Source organism: Crocuta crocuta, unplaced genomic scaffold (assembly GCF_008692635.1).
Source record: "Crocuta crocuta isolate KB4526 unplaced genomic scaffold, BGI_CrCroc_1.0 scaffold462, whole genome shotgun sequence".
In the NCBI taxonomy this organism is placed as follows: Eukaryota; Metazoa; Chordata; class Mammalia; order Carnivora; family Hyaenidae; genus Crocuta; species Crocuta crocuta.
This window is the reverse complement of record NW_027527437.1, coordinates 2,972,398-3,000,020: the sequence shown is the minus strand read 5'-3', so window position 1 is coordinate 3,000,020 and position 27,623 is coordinate 2,972,398. Positions and strand designations below refer to the sequence as shown.

The window sequence follows — 27,623 nt, the reverse complement described above, 5'->3', positions numbered from 1 at the left end:
TTTGGGCTCTCTGTTGTCAGCACAGAGTCTGCTTTGGATCCTCTGTCCTCCTCTCTGCCCCTCTACCGCTCACACATTCTCTCAAAAAATAAATAAACTTAAAAAAAATTCTGATTGGGGTGCCTGAGTGGCTCAGTTGGTTAAGTGTCCAACTTCAGCTCAAGTCATGATCTTGCAGTTCATAGGTTTGAGCCCCACACCCATCTCTGTGCTGAGAGTTCGGAGCCTAGAGTCTGCCTCAAAATCTGTTCCTCCCTCTCTCTCTGCCCCTCCCCTGCTCATTCTGTCTCTCTCTAAAGAATAAATAAACATTAAAAAATTTTTAAAAATTCTGACTAATTAAATAACATTTAAAATATTTTTAAAGTCAGAAGACATTTGCTGAAATCAAAGTTAGAATACCTTTCTGTCATTATGGGTCATTTAGTCTGACAATTGAATAAACAAAATTTGCCATGTTGGCAGAGTGTAATTTTGCTGCCACATGAAGCTGGTGTCTCTAAGCAAAATCCATTCAACCAAGTAGTACATTTTCTTATTGTACAGAACATGAAAATGTATAATGAATACCCAGCTACGTAGTGATGCTTGAACAGCAGTAACACTCAGCTTGATTACAATAAGTTAACATTATCTTCAGTTTTGCTTAAATAATATAACAATTGCCATTATTATTTCTAAGAGGTATTTTTAAGTGTGCAAACATAGATTAAATTTAAGAATGCCCTTTATTCAGCAGGTAACACTGCAAGTTAATAGAACAGTCTTTCAAGAATTCATAGCAAATTTTACCATATGGCTGTCCTTAATTTTACAATGCATCCCCGTATTTAATAAACTATAACCTGAAAGTGTGAAGTGTGTGCTACGCGATGTGCTGTGTGTGTTCTGATTTAAAAAAAAAATTCTCATCTGGAAGCTGCCCTAGTTTAAGGTACTTTTGCACAGAAAAAGAGGGACTCCACTTCAGGTTCTGTTTTAACTTTAGCCATCCTCAGAATTATAACTATAATTATAATTTATAATTATAACTATAATTATAATTATAACTTCTTAGACTATATAGAAACCGTGTAATGCACGTTTAGTTACAGACCACCTGGAATTCAGGCAGTTTTGCCTATTTTTTGATAGTCATAGTTCATTTCCAAGTCTACAACATTCTTGCTATTTAGAATCTATTTCCTTAGGTTGTTTTCTCTTCCCCTTTCCTCTATAATCTTTCAACACACTCAACAACAATTGATGACAACAGCCACAAATGAAACAAAGCACATACTGATAAACAAACGAACAACAACAAAACCCAAAACAGTATGAACCCATGCCCATACGCAATGCCAGAAAATGTCAACTATTAAAGAAATCTATCAGCAATACAAATATTTGGTCACACTTTGTTTCTACTTCCCCTTTCGTCCAACTTCTGAAATCAATGATACTCAAGCCATCCTCTAACTGCTCTATCCTACAAAAGCAAACTATTCCTGGATACATTGTACCACGTTCAATATTCATTAGGCAAGTTCAGATACTGAAAGAGGACACCGACAAAAAAAATTTTTTTTTTTTTTTTGCCGGTCTCCGACAAAAATACTGTCTGTTTCAAATAAATCAAGATACTGTGAAAAATATTTGTAATTTAATGGGGGTGGGTGGGTGCACAACCCTGTGGATAGACTAAATGCCATGGAATCATTCTTCCTATCTACCCATCCATCCACCCATCTTGAGAGAGAGAGAGAGTAAATAAGCAGGGGAGAGGCAGAGAGAGAGGGAGAGAATCCCAAGCAGGCTCCATGCTGTTAATGTGGCACCTGATCAATGGCGCTGGATCTCACTAACCATGACCTGAGCGGAAACCAAGAGTCATGTTTAACCAACTGGGCCAGACATGCAATCTGGAACTGTTCGCTTTAAAATGGTGACTATATGTTAGGTGAATTTTACTTCAATAAATTATTTTTAAAATATTTTGTTTACCTTTATATCTTTTATAAATACCTCAGAGGATTATTGATAAAGTAAACCTTATTTAGTATATTCATGATTTAAAAAATGCACTGCCATGTTATGCAACTTCCACATTTTGCATTTCATAGGCTACATTCTCACATTCCAAAATGTCCCTATTTTGATTAGTCAAATTAAAAGTTTTGTTCTGCCCCTCCCCCACTCTCACGCGTGCTCTCTCTCTTTCTCTGTCAAAAATAAGTAAAGGTTAAAAAAATTAATGAAAAAACAGTTTTGTAATCAAGCTGTTAGAAGGTGGAGGAGGATACATAAAGTATCTTCCAGACTGAGAAGGCATTGTGAGACCCAAAAATGAAGCAAGTTACTCGATACAACTTACACAGAGGTCACTCAGGGTAACTCACTGATGGGGGATTTAGGCGAAGAGACAATCCAGGCACTCCTGAGATTTTTTTTCACCAAGTCCAGACCTTAACCCACAGCTTTCACAGAGCAAGGGGCATTGTGGGGATGTCAAAGGGTAATTATCTAAATGGGTCCATCTGTGCACCAGATGATCTCTGCTGGTTAAAAGTAGTGCCTTCTCTAGCCAGTCACCTCTACTAGTTATCTAAAGTGGAGTCTTCTGTGTGCCACTTTAGTGAAGTTCAGAACGAGCCTACCTGCATTCTAGTCAGGGCAATGGGCCTGGAACACGTAGGCCTTAGGAAGGTCGTTTTGAGGGCATGGACAAGATGGAGGTCTAAAGACAGAGTCAGTTGTTAGCACCCCTATACTAGCAAACTTTAAATCAAGTAAAATTGAAGATCATTTCATATTTTATCCATATGTATGTAACTCATGACAATGAGAGAATGTTGATTGTGAAAGCAATTATAACCATAAGAGGGTATATTAAATAATATAAGTGTATTGCTTCCTTTGGATTAATTATCTGGGAATCCTATAGCAATCCTACAAGGTAATTATTGTCATTCTATTTGTATATGAATAGACTGTGGTTTAGATTATTCACCCTAATGCTATTGACTATGAAATCTAAGCACTTTCTGTTTTCACTGGGGTACTTGTATAAACCCATGAAAGGTAGCTTTCTGAAAACAACAATCCTTAAATGTGTACTAAATCTATAATTGAAATTAGTTGTGGGAGCCTTCCAAAATATTCAATGAATGCCTCTGGCCCTCTGGAAATTCTGGGAAAATGCATTAAATGGATGTAATTTGTACTTTGATCAAGGACAATAAGTGGGACATAAAAAAATACAGTTTATAGTTCTATCTCACACATTCTGTTTAATATTTATATGGTGAGAAAACTATTTTTTCTTGTAACTAAATGAAAACTCTGGCAAAGCCCAAGGCTTCTCTGGTAACTTTCATTCATCAAGCCCAGATTCATTACAGAGTTTTAAATGATCCCTTCAAAATATTAATTAAAACTTTACTCTTCATTCACAAGTATCACTTTCCTCTTTATTCCTCCAGCTAGAATCTATCATCAGAGAACTAACACCTTCATGGAAGGGAGTGTGGTTGGCTCTTTTTCTTTTTCCTGCTCACTTCTCCTTCTGCCCCCTCCCAATCTTCTGGCTAGCTGCAGTTACTAATATCTTGGGGATTGGAACCGAATTTCTTAATTAAATGGGACAGTTGCGAAATATCTTCTTTTTAGACCAGCACGATATTTAAAACTATTTATTTCACTAGCTCATCATATGCTTCCTCTGAGGATCCCTTGACATTCATCATATGAGATACTTGGAGTGATGTAATTCCTCTCCATCAGCAGCCTTATCTACTCTCCATTTAGACTATTTTGTTTCACTCCACATTATACCAATGTTTTCCATTAGTGTCCCTTTATCTTCTGATAAAATTTACTTGTTCAGAATGTACACTTAGAGCAAATATTTTCCCCCTGTGTTCTACATGGAATACTCCCATGACTTATACATGATCAACCTTCTCAATCCTGTGAATTTTATGTGTTGTCTATGTGATTCTCATCTCCTTTAATGTTAATAATCTCCTTTAACTTGCTGCTTGGAGCACTGGCATTACCCTTAAGCATTTAAAACCAACTGTATGATGATACCTTAGGTAAAACCTTAATTATATGTCTAATTACAGAAAATCAAGAGAATCCTGAAATCTAACCTATCCACGCATCTCAGAATAAAATATATATAAATATATGTGTGTGTGTATGTGTGCAAATATATGGCTGCTTTTTGTGAAGACATTACAATTACTAAAACGATTCTTACCCTACAGGTACATTAGGATCAGAGGATGTCCTCCTTATTTATCATTTCAACTTTCTCTTGCAAAATTTCCTGTTGCTTTGAGGCTGAAACTATTTGAATATGTGAACCTTTCCTCCCTTTTATGGGCAGTCAATATGGGGATTTTTGGTTGAAACCTTGCTATCTTATTCATTAAAACATTAGTTTCAGCATCTTGGTTTCATGGCCAAACAGACCATGAGACCTTGCCTTAATTATCTCCTGCCTTAATTATAAGTAATGTCTACATCCACAAATAGCTTTCCTTACCTCAAGTCAACCATCAACACAAATGGTTATAAGGTAGAAGTTAGCAATCATACAAAAATTGCAAATCTCCAAAATTACAGATGTCTGTATTATTTTTTACAGACTAATACCTGAGTAACCCACTACATTTTACAAACTTTACTATGATTTCTGACCAATTTAACATATCATTTACATTGTATATAAGCCTTCGACTGATAGGTTTTCACTTTTATTATTTAGACTCTAGCATTCACCATTAAATTCATACCTTGCAAACATTTTAATCTACATTTTCTTGCTTTAAAAAAGTTAAAAGAAGAAAAAACGCAGATATATTTAACCACATACTTACTATTTGTGTTGCTCTTCATTCCTTAGTATAGATAGGATGTAATTTCCTGTGTGTCTGAAAACTATATTTAACATTTCCTTTAGACCAGGTCTGCTGGCAAAGTATTCTCTCAGCTTTTCTTAATCAGGAAGCATCTGTGTTTTTCCTTTTATGATGAATATTTGCATTAAATATAGGAATATTTTCTGACACTTTTCCCTTTTATCAATTAAAGAATGTCATTTATTTTCCAAACTCTATCCTTTCTGATGACTAGTCAGAAGTCATTGTTTGGTTGATCATCTGCATATAATGTGTCCTTTTTCTCTAGCTTCCTTTAATACTTATTTACCAGCGATTTTTAGGGATTTCACTCTGATGAACCTATATATCATTTTTCTTTCCTTTTTATGCTAGGATTCCTTCAGTTTCTTGGATCTAAATGTTGACTGTTTAACCAAACTTGCAGCAATTTTTGTTTTCAACTTCTTTTCTGCTCTACTGTCTCTACTTTTTGGAACTCCAATTATATGTAAATTAGTGGTAGGGCAAGGCAAGTCCAGTAATGCTTCCTGCATTATGACCTAAAGTAAAAGACATCATTTCAATATGAAAAATGGCAATAATGTATATAATCAAGTATGATGCTTATAGAGAAGAAAATCATTCAAATACGTGTCTTTATTAAAATTAATTAAAATCTCAACAGTACAATAAACCTACTCTGCCTCTACAAATCTAAGGTTTCGGTTTTCTCTCTTGTGAAACTGTTTATCCCCTTCCCCTTTCATTGATTTTAGCTGCTATCCTTTTCTTAAATTTCAGTGAAACCATTTTGTTTGTCACCACCAAATCCACAAATTTACTTTCATTTGTGCTTATATTCTCTTTTTCCACCTTTACAAGTGAAGAAGTGTACCTCTTTTCAAATTCCAGTCTGTTCATATAGACTTTGAAATTTACTACCACTCACCATTTTCAGTTATTTCCATTCCTTTCTGGATACTCTAGAGCAATATGCAAATCAGTTTATAAATAAGCTCTAAAATTTTTACCAACTCTGGTCCTTGGGCTCTCCAAGTAATAGAAATTGACTGGGGCCAAATGGGAATTTCCAGGAAGGCTTTTATTGAGGCCCATGCTCCATCACAGGGAGATAGCACAAAGGAAAGGGTCCTCCAAACTACCTCTAAAAACAAAGGCAGGGGAACGTTTTAAAGAACTAAGTCAGAAAAGGAGTGATGTGCAAGCACAAGGGTTGGGGAGAGATACAGGAAGTTTGTCACTAGGTCACACAGGTGCAGTGGACAGAATGTGCACTGCATGCCTCATTAACATGTTAAATCTCCACCCTGGGCATGAGTTTTACTATGATAATGAAGGAAAAAGTCAGTGAAAGCTCAGCACTTTGGCTCACATTGGTTTGATTTCGTCTTTGTCATTCTTTGTAACTGGGTCCCTCCTTTGGTAAGTACCCTGCTTCTGCATTCTCCCAAGACATGCTACTCAAGAAGCATAGAGTTTCAGCTGTCAAGAAATACTGGATTTTGTGGTCAGGGTTGAGGGGACCTGAGTCCAGTTCCTGCTCTGTCTCAAAACCACCCTTCCTAATCAAAACCAAAATGTGATCCAAGAAATCAAGAGGAACAAGCAATCTTTCTCATTACATTCTTCTGCTATTACCAGGTTTTTCATTTTAATTTTATAGTAAATATTCACAAGAGGTTTGTCTACATTAACTGCCTTTACCTTCCATATATCCTTTTCACTTTATTCCAATATCATTTGTAATAGCTTTGAGATCAGTGAACTTACATGATTGATCAAGGATAAAGAAGGTTGAGAAGAAGGGATAATACATGAATAGAAATAAACAGATGGATTGAAAAAGGAATCTTTTCTGGCTAACTGGATAATTTAAAAATTATATCATAATACATTGAGCATCATTGCTCAAAGGATTTAAAACTGTAATGAACTATACTGTATATAAACATAAATTGTAGATGCTGACTAATTACAGATTATTTTAAAAACTTCAAGGGTAATTCAAGTACATTCCCTTTAAAAATCAACAGCCATAGATACTTTTCAGCAAATGTCAATAAATCCTACCAAATTTAATATAAATATTCTGAATAAGAAAAAGGTGATTCTCAATTAAGTGGTAAAGAAAGAAAAACTCTAAGTTGGTAGAATTTTTTTAAATGCAAAAATCCAAAATCTAATATTAGCAAACTAAGTTGTGTAATGCTGAAAAATATTATGCTATGATGTAACAATATATTTTGAAGGAATGAAAAGAAGGCTTAAAATTAAATAATTAAGTAATGTAATTTGACACAAACAAATTAAAGGAAAAATTATCTAAACATTGATAATCAGCTATAGCCGGGCATAAAGAAAATATATTAAAGGATATAAAAGAAGCCAGAAATAAATGTAGATATATACTATGTTTAAGCATGGTAAAAATCAGTTATGTAAAATATAATTTCTCCATGAATTGTTTTAAAAATTTAATCAAACTCCAATCACTTTTCTTTTCAGAAATTTGTGTTGCTCTCCTTCTCTCTCTCTCACACACAATCTCTTTCCATTTTCAATTTCTCTCTCTGTCCTCCTCCTTCATATATCTGTTTGGATGGTCAAAAGGAAACAAGAAAAAGAAAACTAAATGAGACAGTGGGTCTTTGGTCTACTGAATATAAAGACTCTTTACAAAGACAGAATATTTAAAAATAGTAGGACATTGGTCAAAAGTTAGGTGAATAAATAGCAATGAGTGTATCTAAAATCAGATTACATTCGTATTCATGTGTATACATGTATGTATATGTATAGATGTAGGTGTGTGCATGTATATATATATATACACACACAAACATATATCTGTGTGTATGTGTAAATATATACATGAATTTGGTATAGAAAATAAATGAATTATTACAATTCAATATGGCAATTATAGAGTTGATGTTATGGAAAAATTTAGATACCTAGTTCAAAAATGGAAAGATGGATTCCTTATATGCTGATAAATTCCATCATGATGAAAATTTCTGTGACAAATATTTCAAGGTGGAAGAGATTTTTTATATTTATTTTTTAATAATGAAGTAAAAAAAACAAGTAACCTATAAAGGAAAATATGAGGATATATTAAGTGTTTACAAAGAAATATGAAAATTATGGCAAGTAATATTGTAACTGAAATTAAAATACTATACAGAAAAATATTTTAATGTAAAATAATATATAAACAATATGTACATATAAATGTGTGTATAATATATTTATAACCGACAAATTAAAAAGACAATCCCTTAAAAATATATATAAGATATATGAACAGCCAACGCAGAAGGATGTTGAATAACAAATAAATATTTAAATGTATTCACATACTCATAATTTGCCTGTTAATTATATACATTTGTATATATATCTACTATGTAATGTCATTTTAGGGTGTTTTATTAGAAAAAACTAAAAGATCTGAAAAAAAATCAAATGTTCCTGAAGACATACAACAATAAGGAATTTCATTCACTGATAGAATATATATACTATGCAACCATTCTTGAGAACAAATTGGCAATATGTAATAAATTTTCTATTGATTCTCTTGAATTATACTTGGTAAAATCTCTCACATGTATGCAAAGAGACACTTACAAGTATTGATGTGCTGAGAAATATTAGTCAAACAGCTCTTCCGGTATGATACCAACATGAATTTCAGTTATTATTTTTGTTTATATTAACAAGCAAGAAAAAAATGAGACAAGACATGTGTCAGGGCCTACTCTCATTTGTCAATCAGGTAAGCAACTTCTTTGCTGAATTAGAGAATAGTTTTCAACATTGGAAGAACATTTCTTCACACTGTGTGTCATATAACATAAAGGTGACACAAAACTCAGTTTATTTAATCTGCATTATTAACATTTTCCTTTATGGTCTTAAACCTAAATATGATATAAAAACAGTAAGATGAGTCTTATATGTAGTGTTAGCCAATCTCTATGGGATAAATATACTCACAATGGCCTAATTCAGTCTAGCAATACAACACCAGTGAACAGGGATTTGGGAGAGATCTGTAGTAACAAACCATTACTTAAAGTTTTTACTATATACATACTATAAACGTGAAAAAAATCTACTGGATCACAGCTAATAGCAAAATATAACACAAAAAATTAAGAAGTGATGAGTCTGGGTCATTTATTACCGTTGTTTCTAATATAACCATTTAATTGTAAGATTATATAATTCAGTTTTTTAAATCGCTATGTTTAATAACTGTTTGCAAAATTTCTGAAATGTTGAAAACTGACTTTTGGCCTGATCTAGCATACCACGATATGTAAGATTATCACTACAAAGTTTTCTGTGAATGTGAGAGAATGGAAATAAATCATTTAAAAATAATGGGAGGTTGGGTGAAAATAAGACAGATACAATAAAGTAATATTATTGATTATCTATCTTGAATAAATTGATCACTTCTGTGCCCAGTTTTTAGTATTGATGTGAATATTGTCACATTAGACTGTACAAAGAATTTGCTCACTGAGGTTGAATATTTTTCAATTATTTTCTTGGAGTAAGGGATAGAAATTAATTAAGTTGTTATACTTAAGTAAAAACTACACTCAAAGTGGGCAACACTGTAACAAATATTATACAGGAGAGAATTCAGTCATTAGCAAATTATATATCCATTTTACTACCTCAAATATTAATAAACCCTAACTTGGACTTCTACTTGTGTCAGAAATCTAGCAGTGATAAATAATAATCTTCAATTAGAAATCACTTCTTAAGTTATGGATCCAGGATTGATTCAAATATTCAGAATTATATGGCACAGTTACCAGATTACGGCATTCCCATGAGTTAAGGTTTTCTAGTACAGTGTAAAGCAAAAACAAACAAAAAATGAGAATTGTAATCCAACCTATGACTTCAGGTATGCATTTAATGATTGAAAACTAGATCAATAATTTTATTAGTAATTTCCATTTATTTATTTTCAATGGTACCTTCAACTGGAGATCACACTGTAGAATATTTACATCTTGCAAATTCGAGAATATCTTCTCTAATGCCACATTTTTTGAATTATTATGCAAGTTTGTTATTAGTCATCACCCACTTAAAATGGTTCTGATTTCCACAACTGATGCCAATATCCAATGGCTAAATATATACATTATGTAGGTGCAGGGCAAACTTGTATGATGGGATATTTTAAGAAATAGGGTTATAAAGATACCTTTATAGAAATCTTGAGCCATTAGTACATTGCAGGACTGGAGTGACTCCCAATAAAACTCTCAATAATTTGAGGTGTTTAGTACCAAATCTAAGAAATCATCATTGATTCTTCTTTCTCTTGCACAATCCACATCCCACCCATCAAGAAGTCTTTTTCCATACACCAAAAGCAGGTTCAAATCTAGCCACTTCTTAATATGCCCAATACTGTTCTAGGCATCATCATCTTTTATTTTGGTTTATTTCAAGAGCTTTTCTTACTCTACTTTGTTTTTCTTCTACCACCATCATCCCGTATCTGGGTCCCAGAAATAATTACAACTATTCAAGCATAGTCCATCATAAGCATTATGAAATAATAATAGCTTCTCATCACCTAACCTTGTGTAATTGGTCACTCAGCTGCTATCTGCATACTGCTTTTCATTTCTTCTCATTCTTCTCCAGTAGATCTAGCATAACTGTTTGTTGCCCTTCAAATGCTCCCCACCTTTTCTCCCCTTATGCCTATTAGCTGTTCTGAGTGAAATGTTTCCTTCCACAAAATATTTAAGAGCCTGCTGCCTTATCATTCATGTCTCAGCTTAATGTTTAATAACTGTTTGCTTTATAAATGTATCCCGTTGGCTGTACAGACTCAACTGATGAATAACAATTACTTAGTATACATTTTAGTATCCTTATCTTTACACTGTTCTGACAGAACTGGAGAGATGCTTACAATCCAGAATGGGAGTTTTATTCCAATAGTCATAATTAGGTTATAGAGTTGTAAAATTTAAATGAAAAAACATATAAAATTACAAACAATAATAAGCATCAATAATTATCTTTTTCCTCTTTAAGCCTCTTCTCAGATGCTAAGCAGAAGATGAAATAATGCTCTGGTCATTAGAATTCAGAGACGAGTCTTCAGATTCATATATAAGTTTCAGAATGTGCCCATAATAAATGGGATTAAATAGTTCAAACTTGTGATCATAATGACCAATACTCCTTATTGTACTAGTCCTAAATTAACATGAAGAAGGTGTGAAATGTAAAAACATTCTTAATTAAATAAATGAAGACACTTAAGATCCTTTGCATACATATTTCTTAAGTAGCATGATTACTGATTAATAATAATCAGTAAATTTGAATAACTTCAAATTTTACATCTCTAAATCTCTGAATGTATTCGTAAATGTGATAAAAATATAAGTGTCATTGGATAGGATTTTGGTTGTGAATGAACTATACAAAAAGCATGAAATCTAAATAAAACAAAAGAGCTATGTCAGCCTGAGATCCATTAAAATGATCTAGTTTTATGAAAGGTGTGTCTCTTTATATGTAATAGAGGTTATCCTGGGTTGCACAAATATTCCTCTCTGTGAAATCACTATGGAAACTGCCACAATGGATTATAAATTCCATGACCCTCTATTATAACACTTTTATTTTGTGTGTAGAGTTTTTTCCTTTTTGTGAATCTTTCAATGCAGCATTATCAGGAAATATTCACATATCCCTATAAACCTATTAAAGAAAATAATTAAAGTAAGTTCAATTTTAGAAGAAGAAAGCCTTTGAACCTTGTGACTGATTAAATTCTGGATAAATTTCTTTCCATTTTGAGTTTTAAGAACACAAGTTATTTTTCTTTGAAATTTAAGAACACAAGTTATTTTTCTTTGAAATTCTGCTCTTTTTGAGAACAACCAATACAATTTTTGTTGTTGGCCAAAGGTGTCATCATTAATGAGTGAGTGACAGGGAGTGAGGAGTGCACAGAACAAGGCAACACAGCAGCATTAATAAACACTCTACCCAGGCCATGACTTTCTAATAGAGGATCATTAATTAGTAATATGTATAGATATAAGCAAAGTTTTTCGTATCTTATTTTCTATTAAAAACTTTTAACAAACTATCCAAATGAAGTAGAGAATGCTTGTCTGGACCAATTTTCAAACTTGAAAATCAGATAAATTCAAAAGGAATATTTCTATTCCATGCGTGCTTTATATTCTAAATTGTATGTATAATATATTTCTTAAAATGTCAGTTGGTTTTGAAGCTACTATTGCTCCTTGTCACATTTTCAGTTTTATTTCTCTATGTGTTTTAAATGGGGATTTTTTAAATAAAAATGTGACATTTCTCTACTTTAATATTTTTATAGTTTTATAGTTTATTTGGTCATCTTAAACTCTGACCTGAGTTACTATTTTAAGACTGTATGTTGATAACTTTTTAAATGTAAATCTTTAAGTTGATAATTCAATGTCAGTAACCTGTGATATGTTAAGTAAAGTATCTTTATGAGCCATGATAAACGGAGGAAAATTTGTATCTGACAAATTTTAAAGCCTATTCTCTTAATCATGGCACTCATTATCATACTTTAGACAGACCTTGTTTTCTCCACTGAATTAAAATAATGATCCCTTTTTTCCCTCAAAAGGATATTTTTAATGGAAAAATAATGTTTGGATTGAAAACAAACATATATCAGTGTGCACGTCCATTGCTAGTGGATTCTGATGTCTATATTTCAGGAAATATATATAAATTAATATCCAATTTTACAGTATTTCAAGATATAATATCTTGGCAATACATAGTTTTTCAGTTAACTCTATAGCTCAATTGGGGTTCCNCGAATGCAATAGAATTTATGTAACACTAATCTGTATAGGTTATTGTAAAAGGAGGCCACAAACTTCATCTCAGATTATCTCCCTTTAAGCAGATTGCAACTGTTTTCATGATATTTGAAATCTTCTAAGGGACTACTCCAACGGGGAATTTTATAAATTTTTCTACAAATAATTTTTAAATGTTTACTTATTTATTTTGTGAGATAGAGAGGGTGCAAGCAGGAGGAGGGGCAGAGAGAGGGAAGAGAGGATCCCAAGCAGATCCTCTTTGTGTTGTCAGTGCAGAGCCCACATGGGGCTGGAAACCAGGAATCGCAAAGATCACCACTCAAGTCAAAATCAAGAGTTGGATGTTTAACCGACTGAGACACCCAGGCTCCCCATAAAAAAAAAAAAAAAAAAATTATTTATTTATTTTGAGAGAAAGAGAGAGAGTGCAAGAGGGAGGAAAGATAGAGAGGAAAGAGTCTATATGTCACTTTTTAAAAAACTTGTATTTTATAGAAAAATAATTATCATGCTTGTCAAAATAAGGACTAAATATAAAACTCAGAATAAAATTTGAAACAACATTCAGAAGAGTACATTATCTAAAATTTTATCACTAGTAAGTAGTGGCTTTGTTGGAAGTGACTTTAAATTCAACCTAGCACACTACTGACATGTAGCTAATGCATTTAATGTGTTCTAATGTTCTCAGTAAGAGTGAGTTAATTTCCTACTCTATGAATTGGGAATTGGACAATGACAACTAAAGTTTTACAGTAACACCTTTATGGTTATCTTGGTAAATAGGGATGATGTGACTTAATTACAGTTCATTGTTTTTGTCCTGATGTTTAGTAAACAAAAACTTTATTTAAAAAAAATCATTGATACCAAGGTAAAAATAACTGGAAAAAATATGTATTCACATCTTCCTTTGAAAATCCATAAATGAGTTTAACAAGAAAAAGAAACTTATAGCAGACATAAACGTTATACAGCTGTGTGTGTTATAAGGGCATTTTTAAACTAATGCTGTGCCTAGGAAACAGGAAGAATAGCACCTACAGGTACTATTCTAATTGATTTTCGATTGATTTAAATTTCAGCAAAACCTCTGATTTCTGCCTCAAGTGATCCTTGTTTATTTGTTTATTCGTGCTTTATTCTTATTGCCTTATTACCATTGTTTGGTAAACAGTATAATAAATAAAAGTTTGTTGAGTAAATAAACTGCACTCAGTACCTTTTACAAGTCGTTAAACCCCTATCAAGATTCTCCTACACTCTGCAACTATTAATAACAAGCAACAAATACTTACAATATCACATTATCAACCATTCAAGGAAAGCATCAGTCATATAATGCACATATCTTCAATGAAGGTAAATCGAAATTTTCTTGAAAGGGATTTTAGAGATCATCAGTATGGGCATTCTAGACATCACCATGCTTAGTCATTACCCTAGCAGAGCCGACAATGACTGCCCCATGTTCCAGAAGACCCTGGACTCTGTCCAGAGATGGTTAACCCAGGGGTGGGACCTTGAGACAAAGCAGACTGATTGGATTCCCTGAAATGAGGTTTTGGAAATGCGATAGAAAAGAACTTAATTGTTTGTGAGGAACTAGAAGAGTAGGCTAACCAAGGAGCTAAGGCTGCCAATCTAGGGAAAGAAATGTGACTGATCACCTGAAAGCAAATGAATGAGTGGAGCCTGTAGTCTCCAGAGAGGATAAAATGAAACAATGCAAAGAAGCAGAGCATCTAGCCCACCGGGTCCCGCGGCAGAAGAGAGATATAGGTAATGATTTTTCAGTTCTGATAAAGCCCCACCAATACTTCTGCTTTTAAACTTGAGGAAATTCTTACATGTTTTTTGGATGATCTCCTCCTTTTTCGTATGAATGCATGTATTTTTTTCTCCTTTTAAATAAAGTGAACCAAATTAAAAATACACTTGTAGAAAAATGCAGTGTGAACAGATTTTTTTCAATAAATTGTATATGTTAAGTGAAATTGTTTAATTCAAGGTAAGATCTGAATACTGTGAACTCTCCTGAATTCTGCTGTATCAGGCTTTTTCGATGCAGTGCTGAAAACCATGCACTTTTAAAATCTGAGCACATTTGGAATTATTGAGAACATAGCCACCTTTAGTTTGGCAAGAATACAAGGTAAAGGCCTCCTGTGGGAACTTACTCATGGAATGTGCTGTACTAAGTGTCAAAAGATACTGAGATCTGTGAATAAAATGTCATCACCACTACTCTTGTCCTAATTTCTCATATAACCTCAGTAAACAGCCTAAACTCCCACAAAATTGAGTATTTATATATCCTTCTCTGTTTATTGCCCTTCCATCCTCATACAGAAATAAAATTAGAAATAAAAGGTACATTTTAAAATTTCTATTCCTGTTCCTAAGCACTTTAAAAACTTAATACTGTAGGAAGCTAGGATCATGGTTTTATATAAGATATGAAATACTACTGGATTTAAGCAAAATATATTCTATTTTGTCTTACTTAATTTACTTTTCACTGTTTTGACTGTTCATAATACCTCCCTTTGAGGAGTGCCATTCCCCATCTTTGGTCCCCAAGCCAGTAGCAGATCACTAATATGGAAAAGCATAACTCATCTAACTATGCAGAAGACCCCACATCATGCACGAGCACACTGTTGAAATCAGGAATATGTTGCTTTCATTGTCACCATAAGTCAGAGGAAATTGCTTTAAAGCTGTGTTTCCTGATTTGATTACCCCAAATTTTACACTGTTGTGCACAAGTGTCTGGAGAACAATGGCACGCATTTATCATTTCCATTTTAAAAGTATTAGGTATCTTGGAAGCATGTGAACCCTCTCACTGAAAAATGCTATGCAAGGTATGGCCCAGGGCAATGATGTACTAATATATAATTATTATGCTGAAATTCATGCTGAAAAAGCAGTACTCTGCTTTGAGGAACTCAGATTTATTCTGTTTTCCAATCTCACAGCCTCTGTTTTTGCATAAGACTTCATCAATTGAAGTGTGCACTTGTACAATACCGTTTTAAACATTTTAGAAATTCCAAAATGGAGGGAAAGCAACTTCACAGGCCCAAGGTCAACCTTTTACTTAGGATAGAACATGGATTTGTAAGTAAGCAGTTGCTAGAGAGGTTCCTGCCAGGAAAGTTACAAATGTGGACTCTAAAACGACCAATGGGAGTCACTGAGGAATATTCAGAAGAATTTACTTTTCAATTATGCTTTCCTTTATAATTTTAACAAAATCTAATCAGAGCTAGGTTATCTTTCTGAGTCCAAGTTTTCTTTGCTTCTGCTTTTTCCTTCTTCTAATTATTTGAAAAGAATACATCTGTTTATTTTAAACAACAACAACAAAAGAAACTTAACAACTATAGCATCTTCCAGGCCAGGACCAGGAGAGGTGGGCATGGGGCATGAAAGGAGTCAATTCAAATTTAAATCTCCAAATTCCCAGGGTCTGGAGTTCCTACAGGTCGGGGCAAATGATTTTTAGCCTTTCCAACTTTTATGGAGGGCCCTGGAAAACATATATATTCATTTCACCAAAGACCAAAACAGCTCTTGATCATGAAATATCCAAAGATGGGCCAGTATATGCAAGTAACAGGTGCTTCCCCCCACCCTTTTTTTATAGTTTATTGTTAAATTGGTTTCCATATAACACCCAGTGCTCATCCCAACAAGTGCCCTCCTCCATGCCCATCACCCCCCCTTCCCCTCTTCTCCATCCCCATCAGCCCTCAGTCTGTTCTCAGCATTCAGGAGTCTCTCATGATTTGCCTCCCTCCCTCTTCCCGACTATTTTTCCCCTTCTTCTGCTTCATTTTCTGTTAACTTCTTCCTAATCCACCTATACATGCAAACATATGCTATCTGTCCTTCTCTGCCTGACTTATTTCAATCAACATAACACCCTCAAGGTCCATCCATGTTGCTACAAATGGTCAGATTTCATTCTTTCTCATTGCCATGTAGTATTCCATTGTATAGATAAACTACATCTTCTTGATCCATTCATCAGCTAATGGACACTTAGGCTCTTTCCATGTTTTGGCTGTTATTGAGAGTGCTGCTATGAACATTGGGGTACATGTGCCCCTATGCATCCTGTATCCCTTGGGTAAATTCCTAGCAGTGCTATTGCTGGGCATAGAGGAGTTCTATCGTTAATGTTTTGAGGAAACTCCACACTGTTTTCCAGAGCGGCTGCACCAGTTTACATTCCCACCAACAGTGTAGGGGGGTGCCTGTTTCTCCACATTCTAGCCAGCAACTATAGTCAATGGGAAAAAACCGAGAGCTTTCCCTCTGAGATCAGGAACACAACAGGGATGTCCACTCTCACCACTGTTGTTTAACACAGTGCTGAAAGTCCTAGCATCAGCCATCAGACAACAAAAGGAAATAAAAGGCATCAGATTTGGCAAAGATGAAGTCAAACTTTACTTTTCACAGATGACATGATACTCTAAATGGAAAACCCAACAGACTCTACCAGAAGCCTACTAGAACTGATCAATGAATTCAGCAAAGTCACAGGGTACAAAATCAATGTACAGAAATCGATTGTATTTTTAATCACCAACAATGAAGCAACAGAAAGAGAAATCAAGAAAGTGATCCCATTTACAATTGCACAAAAAACCATAAAATACCTAGGAATAAACCTAACCCAAGATGTAAAAGATCTGTATGTTGAAAACTGTAGAAAACTTATGAGGGAAATTGAAGAAGAAACAAAAAAATGGAAAAACATTCCATGCTCATGGATTGGAAGAAAAAATATTGTTAAAATGTCAATACTGCCCAAAACAATCTACACCTTCACTGCAATCCCAATCAAAATTGCACCAGCATTCTTCTCAAAGCTAGAACAAACTCTCCTAAAATAGTTTAGGACCCCAAAGAGCCAAAGTAATATTGAAGAAGAAAACTGAAACGGTAAGCATCACAATCCCAGGCTTTAGCCTTTACTACAAAGCTGTAGTCATCAAGACAGTGTGTATTGGTACAAAAACAGACACATAGACCAATGGAATAGAATAGAGAACCCAGAATTGGACCCTCAAATATATGGCCAACTAATCTTTGACAAAGCGGGAAAGAGTATCCAATGGAAAAAAGACAGCCTCTTTAACAGATGGTGCTGGGAGAACTGGGCAGCAATGTGCAAAAGAATGAAACTAGGTCATTTTCTCACACCATACACAGAAATAAACTCAAAATGGATGAAGGACCTGAATGAGAGACAGGAATCTATCAAAACACTAGAGAAGAAAGCAGGAAACAACCTCCTTGACCTCAGCTGCAGCAATTTCTTATACAACACATCCCCAAAGGCAAGAGAATCATGAGTAAAATAAACTGTTGGGACCTCATCAAGACTAAAAGTTTCTGCACATCATGGGAAACAATCCATAAAACTAATAGGCAACCAACAGAATGGGTAAAGAGAGTTGCAAATGATATATCAGATAAAGGGCTAGTATCCAAAATACATAAGGACCTCACCAAACTCCACACCCAAAAAACAAATAATCCAGTAAAGAAATGGGCAGAAGACATGAACAGACGCTTCTCCAAAGAGGACATACAGATGGCCAACAGACACATGAAATGATGCTCAGCGTCACTCATCAGCAGGTAAATACAGATCAAAACCACACTGAGATACTACCTCATGCTTGTCAGAGGGTCAGAGTGGCTAAAACAAACAAATCAGGCGCTTTCCCTTTGAATCTAACTGATAACAACAGTATTCCAGAAATCTCTGCTATTAATATATATGACTAAAACAAAGACTTCTCTCCTTAAATGTGTGTGTACGAATGGAAGGGAGGTAAAAACACAAATAAGCATACCTGTATATATGTTAGGAAATCATAAATTTTTCTTTGTAGAAATTTTTCACATATAGAGAAAAAGAGGATGAAGAAAAAGAATGTGATGGGTTGGTTTTTAGACAACGTAGCTAGTGAAAACTCTAAGGGGCAATGTGTACAGGAGTGAGGACCAGTGAGTGTCTGAGCTATGCCCATACGAGGAAGAGTGATGATCTAGAATAAAGATGTTAAAATAAAGGGGGGTCATTCAAGGAAGGTTGTAAACAAATTATTTCCTCTGAACTGTTATAAAATAACCAGTTTTCCAGGTCTAGGAAAAAAACAGGTTTAAGGTCTTGGGCCTTAATGGTAATGGAAACAGCATGGATACAATTATTTTTCCTTCAAAATGAAAAAAAAAAAAGGAATTATTTTCATTATTTTTATTACTTTTTGGATAGCATATGCAATAAAAGAAAGTTTGAATTTGAAGAGGGCATTTGAGTGTAGTCTAATGTTTATCTTTAAATGACTTTTTACTCAGAAAAAAATTTTTAAATGTATCATTTGTCCTTGAATACAAACAATGAAAATGTTTTTAATTTACATGTCAATATGCTGATTTTTTTCTTATTTGTTTGATCTGATATTCCATATGTATTAATTTACTAGAGTTGCTATAACAACGTACCACACACTGAGTGGTTTAAACCATAGAAGTTTATTCACTCAAATTTCTGGAAGCCAGAAGTTCAAGATGAAGGTGTAACTAGTATTGGTTCCTTCTGAGGACCTCTCTCCTTGGCTCATAGATGGTTGTCTTCTCCCCATGTCTCATATGGGCTTCCCTCTGTGAGTGGCTGTGTCCTGATCCCCTTTCTCTATAAGGACACCATCCTATAACCTCATTTAACCTTAAATATCTCTTTAAAGACCCAAACTCTAAATACAGTCACATTCTGAGGTATTGGGGGTTAGGATTACATCATTTAAATTTGGGAGGGGGCACAATTCAGCCAATAACACCATAGTATTTTTCTCCACAGTGTACTTTCATCTGCAAATTTTAAATTCTTTTCAGTCTGGAAAATATTCTCAAATTATATAATAACATCACCTTCAATATTTCTAATATACAGCTGTATATCTGTATATTATTATATCTGTATGTAATTATCTGTATATTATTATACAGATATTTGTGTATGGATTCTTCCCTGTCCAGTGAAATCTAAACTATTAACAGGAATAGAAAATATCTTGTAATGGTTTTGTGTTATAATAATACATAGCCCATGAAAGTGTGTGTATGTGTATGTACACACATACATATATATTTATACATACGCATATGTACATATACTTGTATAAATGCTTATAAGCTAAAATAGACAAGAAAAGGGCTAAAGTATTCATATTTCATGAACAGATTGCAAAGTATTGTTATGTTCTCAGGACTGTTATACTTTTCGAAAATTGCATTTTCTCCCAGTAGTGTAGACGGTATATATGAAAGAGATTTTTTATATTAGTGACTTTGTGTTCCACCATTTCATGAAGAAACCAAGCATGATTTCTTTTTAACTATCTTCTATTTAGATGTTGATTTGCTTTACCCAGAAAAACTTCCTTCTAATTAAAACTCTAAAAGAAATCAAAAGGAAAATTATAATCATGGTAAAGAACATGAGAAGAACACTGTTCAAGGTAGGGGTCAATTTTAATCACCTATCTCAGTGTCTATTTCTTTGAGTCACAGATCCCTGTGCAAAACTGTCTCTCCCTCTCTCTCTGAACATCATTCACTCACCCCTGTATTTGAGCTTTGTTTACATTGTGTTTTTTATAGGTCAAAATCTGTGCTTTAAAATCATATTATCAGCAAAAAACCATATGTCATACAGTCTTTGAATTATTCTACCTTCCCAGGCTCAGTTATTTTGTCAAAATACTTATAGAATTGTTTTAGAAATAATTATCAAAAATACCTTTAAGCTAAAATGGGAAAAAATAATTATTGTAAAAACATTGAAGATCTATAGCAACATGGAGACAAAATCTCTAGTATGAAGATAAAATACGGGCTATTTATCTCCAGCTTTGCCCAGGTACTATCTGAGAAGGTAGGGTGAGGTTATGGGCAATCAGCAAGAGAAAGTCCCCAATTCTCCTTTCTCTTTCTACTTCATATTTCTTCAACATTAAACCATGGAAATATCAGAACCCTACAGTGGCTGAATTTCAGAAACTTGGGATGCCTATGAAGTCTCTTATCAGGGGATAAATGAAGGGTCAGCGGGTTCACGCTACACATTTTCAAGGGAAAGAAACCCAAAGATTTTATGCTGCTAAAAATCTATCACTTTTTAATCTGTCACTTTTGGTGTAATTTGGTGAAACCACATGTAATTTGATTTGACTGCAACAGAGTGTAAAATTGCATTTTTCCTTTGTTATAAAAAAAGTTGTTACATGTTTGAAGGGGATGGGAGTGAGCTGAGGCAGGGAGGAAGAGTGTGGTGTAGGCAGGGAGGGCTATGTTTACCAGATGCAGAGTCCTGTACTCCCTTTGTACCACAACTCTCTTATCTACATTCACCCCCATTTCCCTTCTCTTTCCTGCACGATCGAGAGCTGCTGTTCAGCGACCAGAGGTGATAGGACTGTCTAACCACTTATTAATTTACAAGCTAGTCCTCAAATTGTCTTTCATACTTCTTCGTGTGCACATGGTCATTATTGTTTCAAAAGTTAGCGATGCTATAAAAATATAGCTTAAGAAGGACACTATCTAAATGAAAAAGTCACAAACAACTCTGGAATATTGTAATGTCAGCAGGCTCAGCAACTGAGGACCTGAGAATAGATATTGCATGCATTTTGGTGTTTTATTATATATGGGGTTGTTCTTTTGTGGTTTCCTAGCAGTTATTTCCAAGCCTTGTCTTTCCCTGTGGTGAGATGAGAAACAGTCTGGGTGAGTAATTGTTTTGTTTGGGTCGTTGCAGACCTTCTCTAAGTCAGAAAAATGGATGTGATGACCTCAGGAAATTCCTTCAGGTCTTATTGTCCTAGGATATCAAATATATTGCAAGCAGCCAAATCCATAGCAAGAAAAAAAAAATTAGCATTCTAAATATACACACTTTCTATACACACTGTTTTCATGTTGTTTTCTATGAGGAAATACTAGATTATTAGCTAATCTAATTTTCTGATGGCATAAAATTGTTTCTTTTGCTAGTATGCATGTTTCAGATTAATGCATACTACATTGTGGAATTACCAATGATATTTTTTTAATATGGCTAAATGTCATCCTCAATTTTTTTAACCCCAGAGGACAATAAACAGCTACACACTTACCTGATGCTGATCATACTGTTTACACACGGCAGATGCTGATGTAGTTGTAAACTGGAAGGTAAGAATTAAAATGCAATACCACATGTTAAAAATGTTGCTGAGGTTGTCCTGCTAAAATAAAATCTAATATTAATATACCATATGCCACATTCAAATAAAATAAAAGTATGCTTGGATGAAGAAAATTATTTATTTTCCTTATTTCTTATTAAAGAGATTAAGTAATTTTAAAAATATCTTTAATGTTTATTTTTGAGAGAGAGAGACAGAGCGAGAGTGGGAAGGGACACAGAGAGAAGGAGACACAGAATCAGAAGCAGGCTCCAGAAAACTGTCAGCACAGAGCCTTACCCAGAGCTGGAAACCATGAACCGGGAGATCTTAACCTGAGCCAAAGTCAGAGGCTCAACCAACTGAGCCCCCTAGGTGCCCCATAAGTAATTATTTTCAATAATGTTTGCTTGCCCGCTGAGAGTAAAACAATGAATCTAGAACTTTCAACACACATCTATAATGCTTCCCATCTTGTCCAGTTAGAATCCTTTTTCCTGGGTTCTCTGCTTACCATTTTTCTTTCATCTTTACGGAAGCATTCTCCTGCAAAGAAAAAAAATCAGAATGAGTTTATCTTTTAACCTGGGAGCAATAGAAATTAGTGTAGCGGACCTCTCTGTCTCTCTCTCTCTCCCTTTCTCTCCCTCTGTCTCTGTCTCTCTGTGTACTCTCTGTCTTTCTCTTTCACCGAATAAGCTCAAATGGCAAAGGTATTTCTGAAGTACATTCTCCAAAATGTGTGAGTCTTTGTGCAATACTAGGAATTCTATAACGTGCACTATTAAAATATATGAAATAAGAATGTGCTTTTCAAAAGCCAGAAATACATTTTAAAAGGACCTCTGGATGCAATGACAACAATAGACATTGAAACCCCCTCTAGAGTTTAAACCCTGATTTGACAACAAAACTAAAATGAAACCAACAGAATGAGAAAAGATATTTGTAAATGACATATTGGATAAAGGGCTAGTATCCAAAATCTATAAAAAACTCACCAAACTCCACACCTGAAAAACAAATAATCCAGTGAAGAAATGGGCAGAAGACATGAACAGACACTTCTCCAAAGAAGACAACCAGATGGCCAACAAACACATGAAACAATCCTCAGCATCACTCATCATCAGGGAAATACAGATCAAAACCACATTGAGATACCACCTCATGCTTCTCAGAGTGTCAGAGTGGCTAAAATGAACAAATCAGGAGACTATAGATGCTGGTAAGGATGTGGGGAAACAGGCTACACTTTTCCTACACTGTTGGTGGGAATGTAAACTGGTGCAGGCCCTCTGGAAAACAGTGTGGAAGTTCCCCAAGAAATCAACAATAGAACTCCCCTATGACCCAGCAATAGCACTGCCAGGAATTTACCCAAGGGATCCAGAAGTGCTGATGCATTGGGGCACATATACCCCAATGTTCATAGCAGCGCTGTCAACAGTAGCCAAATCACGGAAAGAGCCTAAATGTCCATCAACTGAAGAATGGATCAAGAAGATGTGGTTCATTTATACAATGGAATACTACATGGCAATGAGAAAGAATGAAATTTGACCATTTGTAGAAATATGGATGGAACTCAAGGATATTATGCTGAGCGAAATAAGTCAGGCAGAGAAGGACAGATACCATATGTTTTCACTCATACCTGGATCAGGAGAAACTTAACAGAGGACCATGGCGGGGAGGAGAAGGGGAAAAAATAGTTAAGGAGAGGGAGGGAGGTAAACCATAAGAGACTCTTAAATACTGAGAACAAACTGAGGGTTGATGGGGGGGGGGGAGAGGGGAAAAGAGGTGATGGGCATGAAGGAGGGTGCTTGTTGGGATGAGCACTGGGTATTATATGGAAATCAACTTGACAATAAACTGTAAAAGAAAAAATAAATACTAAAAACATAATAAAATAAAGCCTGATTTGAGCCCTGGTATGTGCAGCAGGTGGGTGCCTGAAGCCCAGTGCAGTGGGGTGGGAGATGGTTAGAAATCAGGTGGAGGATACCGGTTTAAGGTTTTTAGTTGCATTGCACTTTTGCTGGCCTGCCCTGTAAGAAAAGACAGTAGTAACAGCTCAAACTACTCATCCAGGTTGTAAAAACCAGTACAGACAGGCAGTGGCTGTCAGGCACTTTCTCTTCCACTAGAGTTCTTCCAAATATGGAATCCTCAGCATAATTACCTACAAACACTGTCTCCTCCAATTTCTTCCTATTCCTAAAACACGAAGTCGGAACCCTCTGCTGAGAAGTTCCCTTCTCTCTGGGATCTTTGCTCCTCAATAATGTTTGAATTTGGTCTTTTTATGTCTTACAATGGATTTTATTTTTTTATGATTTATCTTTTTTTTTCAATTATTCTTGGCTATCTATAGTAGGCTAAAAAATAAATAAAATAAAATTAAATAAATAAAATAAAATAAATAAACCTCCACGTCCAAATCCCAAAACAGTGAATGCGTTACCTTATATGGCAAAAATTACTTTGCACATGTGATTATATTAAGGGTCTTGAGACATCAAGATTACCATGGATTTACAGGTGGACCACTATAGCTGCTAGGGTCTTTATAAGGAGATGGCAATGTGACCACAGAAATAGTGTCTGGACTAATGTAGCCAAAATGAATGCAGCCACCAGGAGCAAGAAGAGGCATGGAATAGAATCTTGGCTCCTGGCTCCAGAAGGAACCAACCTAGCTGATGCCTTGACTTTCAGAAAATCAGTGAAAGTGCTTTTGGACCTCTGCCCTCCAGAACCATAAGAGAATATATCTCTATTGTGGCAATTTGTTACAGCAGCATTTTAAAATTAACATACTATTCTGGGTGGTCTGTATGATTACAGACTAGTAATGACAATTACCAATCACATCAAAGCAAGCACAGGATCTCCATCAGTAGAGTGAGGGGAGGTAGGAGATAACTGCAGAGACCAAAAATTATCAGCAAATACACATGTCAAAAAGGGTAGCTCCCAGTCCTTAGGGAAAGCCTGAGCAAACAAGTCTGAACATGACCAGGGAATTCTGGAGAAATTCTCTAAGGTTTCAGTTTGGTGTTAAACACACAAATATAACAGAAACTCAAAGACCAAATGATACCATAATGGTTAAGACCTTGAAAAGAGATCTAGCAAACATATGCTCTCAGAAGGGCGGATGATGTAAATTTATTTGAGCGGTTAATAGCACTAGTTAAGGTGGAAATAAAGGATCTCATGAAAGGGTTAGATGTAGAAAACTGACACCAGAAAAGATTTATGAGCAAAACAGAATACCCGTCTAAAAGAGAAAGATACCGAAATGGATCTCCAAGAAGACAAAGCCTAGCCAATTCCAGCCAGACAAAAAATAAACCTAGGATGCAAGAAAAAATCCATCTCTTTAAGAATGGATGCAAGTGAAGATTACTCTAAAATAATATATAATTGTTACAAGAAATTTAAAAAAAAATGAAAATAGAGTGAGTAATTTCTAAGGGACAATAAAATGACCTAAAATATTTGAAAGGTTAACTTAAAACTTTATTTAAACACTTTACTTTTTAATTATTTAAAAAAATTAAATATTTTTCTTTAGTGTTTATTTATTTTTGAAAGAGACAGACAGAGTGCCAGAGGGGAGAGGAAGAGAGAGAGGGAGACAGAATCGGAAGCAGGCTCCAGGCTCTGAGCTTTCAGCACAGAGCCTGATGTGGGGCTCCAATTCACAGCATGGACTGTGAGATCATGACCTCAGCAGAAGTCAGATTCTTAACTGACTGAGGCACCCAGGTACCCATTTTGTTTTTCTTTTTTTTTTTTNNAAAATTGGATTCCAAAAGACAAAATAAAAAGCAGAAGAGATTTTATTGAAAATTATAATACCATCCAACCCACCCTACCTCTGCCAACATGTTACTTTTTACTAATTTACTACCCTAGCCTAAATTCTGTTTAGAATTCCTTACTAATCAAAGCTTCCAAAGTTAGGTTTGCTTTCTCCTGTCAATTCTTCATAGATTTATTGTCTCTTTCTCTAAAAAAATAAATAAATAAAAACTGACTGCCTTGATCATTTCTTAGGATCTCAATTCCATTATCAGGCCTCCGTGCACAGGCAATAAAACTTTGTATGGGTGTGTGTTTTTTTTCCTGTTAATCTGTGTCATATAGATTTAATTCTTAGAATACCTAGAAGAACTTGAGAGTAGAGAGTTTTCCTCCCCTTCAACAGCAACAATTTATATACTCAATACTTTAAGATCATCAAGAAAGACAACATGAGTCAACCCTCATGTTAAATTCAAGGTTAAGGCCACAGGAAAACAGTTATGGAGATAAACATAATCAGGGACGATTTTTCCCTTTATATTTCCAAGAATATCTACCAGGAAATAAGTTCAACTCACCAAAAAGTGAATCAAAAATGTTTGGCATGATATCTGAGAGTGAAAATGAACATTTTATATACAGAACTAATTTTTTTAAATGTGGATAAACTTGACAAAATAATATATAAAATTTTACCCTGACAATAAAGAAATAATACAATTAAACAAAATATTGGAGAAAGGTAAAGACTAGTAAGTATACTTGAGATTAGAAAGTTCCACCTAAGATAATACCAGAGGATTTATATTGTCATTTAGCCTTGAATAAGAATTCATGGAAATGATAAAATTGTAAAGGAAGTCAGTCTTCATAATCATATATAGTTTGTATATATCATAAATAAGTGGTAATTTAATAGGATTAGAATAAAATACATTGTAATTCTATGTACCTGGAGGATTCTAAGCTGGCCTTTGAAAAGTAGTTCTGCAGCATGAACATAACAATTTGCTTTCACTTATTTGTCCTTATTTATCCTTTCTTGTAAACACTTGAAAGAATGAATAAGTGAAGGGTGCCTCTGAGAAACCTGAAATAAATAATACAAGTTAGAATTCATGGTTGCCTTTGTTTTTTTCCAGCTTCCATTCTTGACCCTGACATCTTTCCTACTGGCCAGTGAGAAACTGTCCTCCCTCCCCCCCCCCACACACACTGGTTTCACCTTTAGTACACTTATTAATGCTGTTCTCTAGTCATGACCCAATCACCGCATTCCTACTTGTGCCCCAGAGAGACTTTCCAACTAACAAAATTACTCTTAAAATGTAATGACAGGACAGCATATCTTGCGCATTTTATGAATCTAGATTTGAGTTGCCCAATAAAGTAACCTTTGCTGCAAGTAACTATTTAAAATTTGATTGAAACTAGAGAAAGCAGGAAACAACCTCCTTGACCTCAACTGCAGCAATTTCTTACTTGACACCTTCCCAAAAGCAAGGGAATCAAGAGAAAAATGAACTATTGGGATCTCATCAAGATTAAAAGCTTCAGCACGGCAAAGGAAACAATCAATAAAACTAATAGGCATCCGATGGAATGGGAAAAGATAGTTGCAAATGACATATCAGATAGAGGGTTAGTATCCAAAATATATAAGGAACTCACCAAACTCCACACCCAAAAAACAAACAGTCCAGTGAAGAAATGGGCAGAAGACAGGGACAGACACTTTTCCAAGGAGGACATCCAGATGG

General features: G+C 34.7%; 1 protein-coding gene across 1 annotated transcript in view; it reads right to left on the bottom strand.

The window, feature by feature from the left end:
• The window catches only part of LOC144228126 (uncharacterized), a 265,973-nt gene that overhangs the window by 1,919 nt on the left and 236,431 nt on the right, over positions 1–27,623 (bottom strand). Inside the window, exons 4-5 of the mRNA XM_077759955.1 lie at positions 22,559–22,590; positions 21,994–22,044 (exon numbers count right to left, since the gene is read on the bottom strand). Of these exons, the coding sequence (XP_077616081.1) occupies positions 21,994–22,044; positions 22,559–22,590 (83 nt within the window). The remainder of the gene's footprint in view (positions 1–21,993; positions 22,045–22,558; positions 22,591–27,623) is intronic.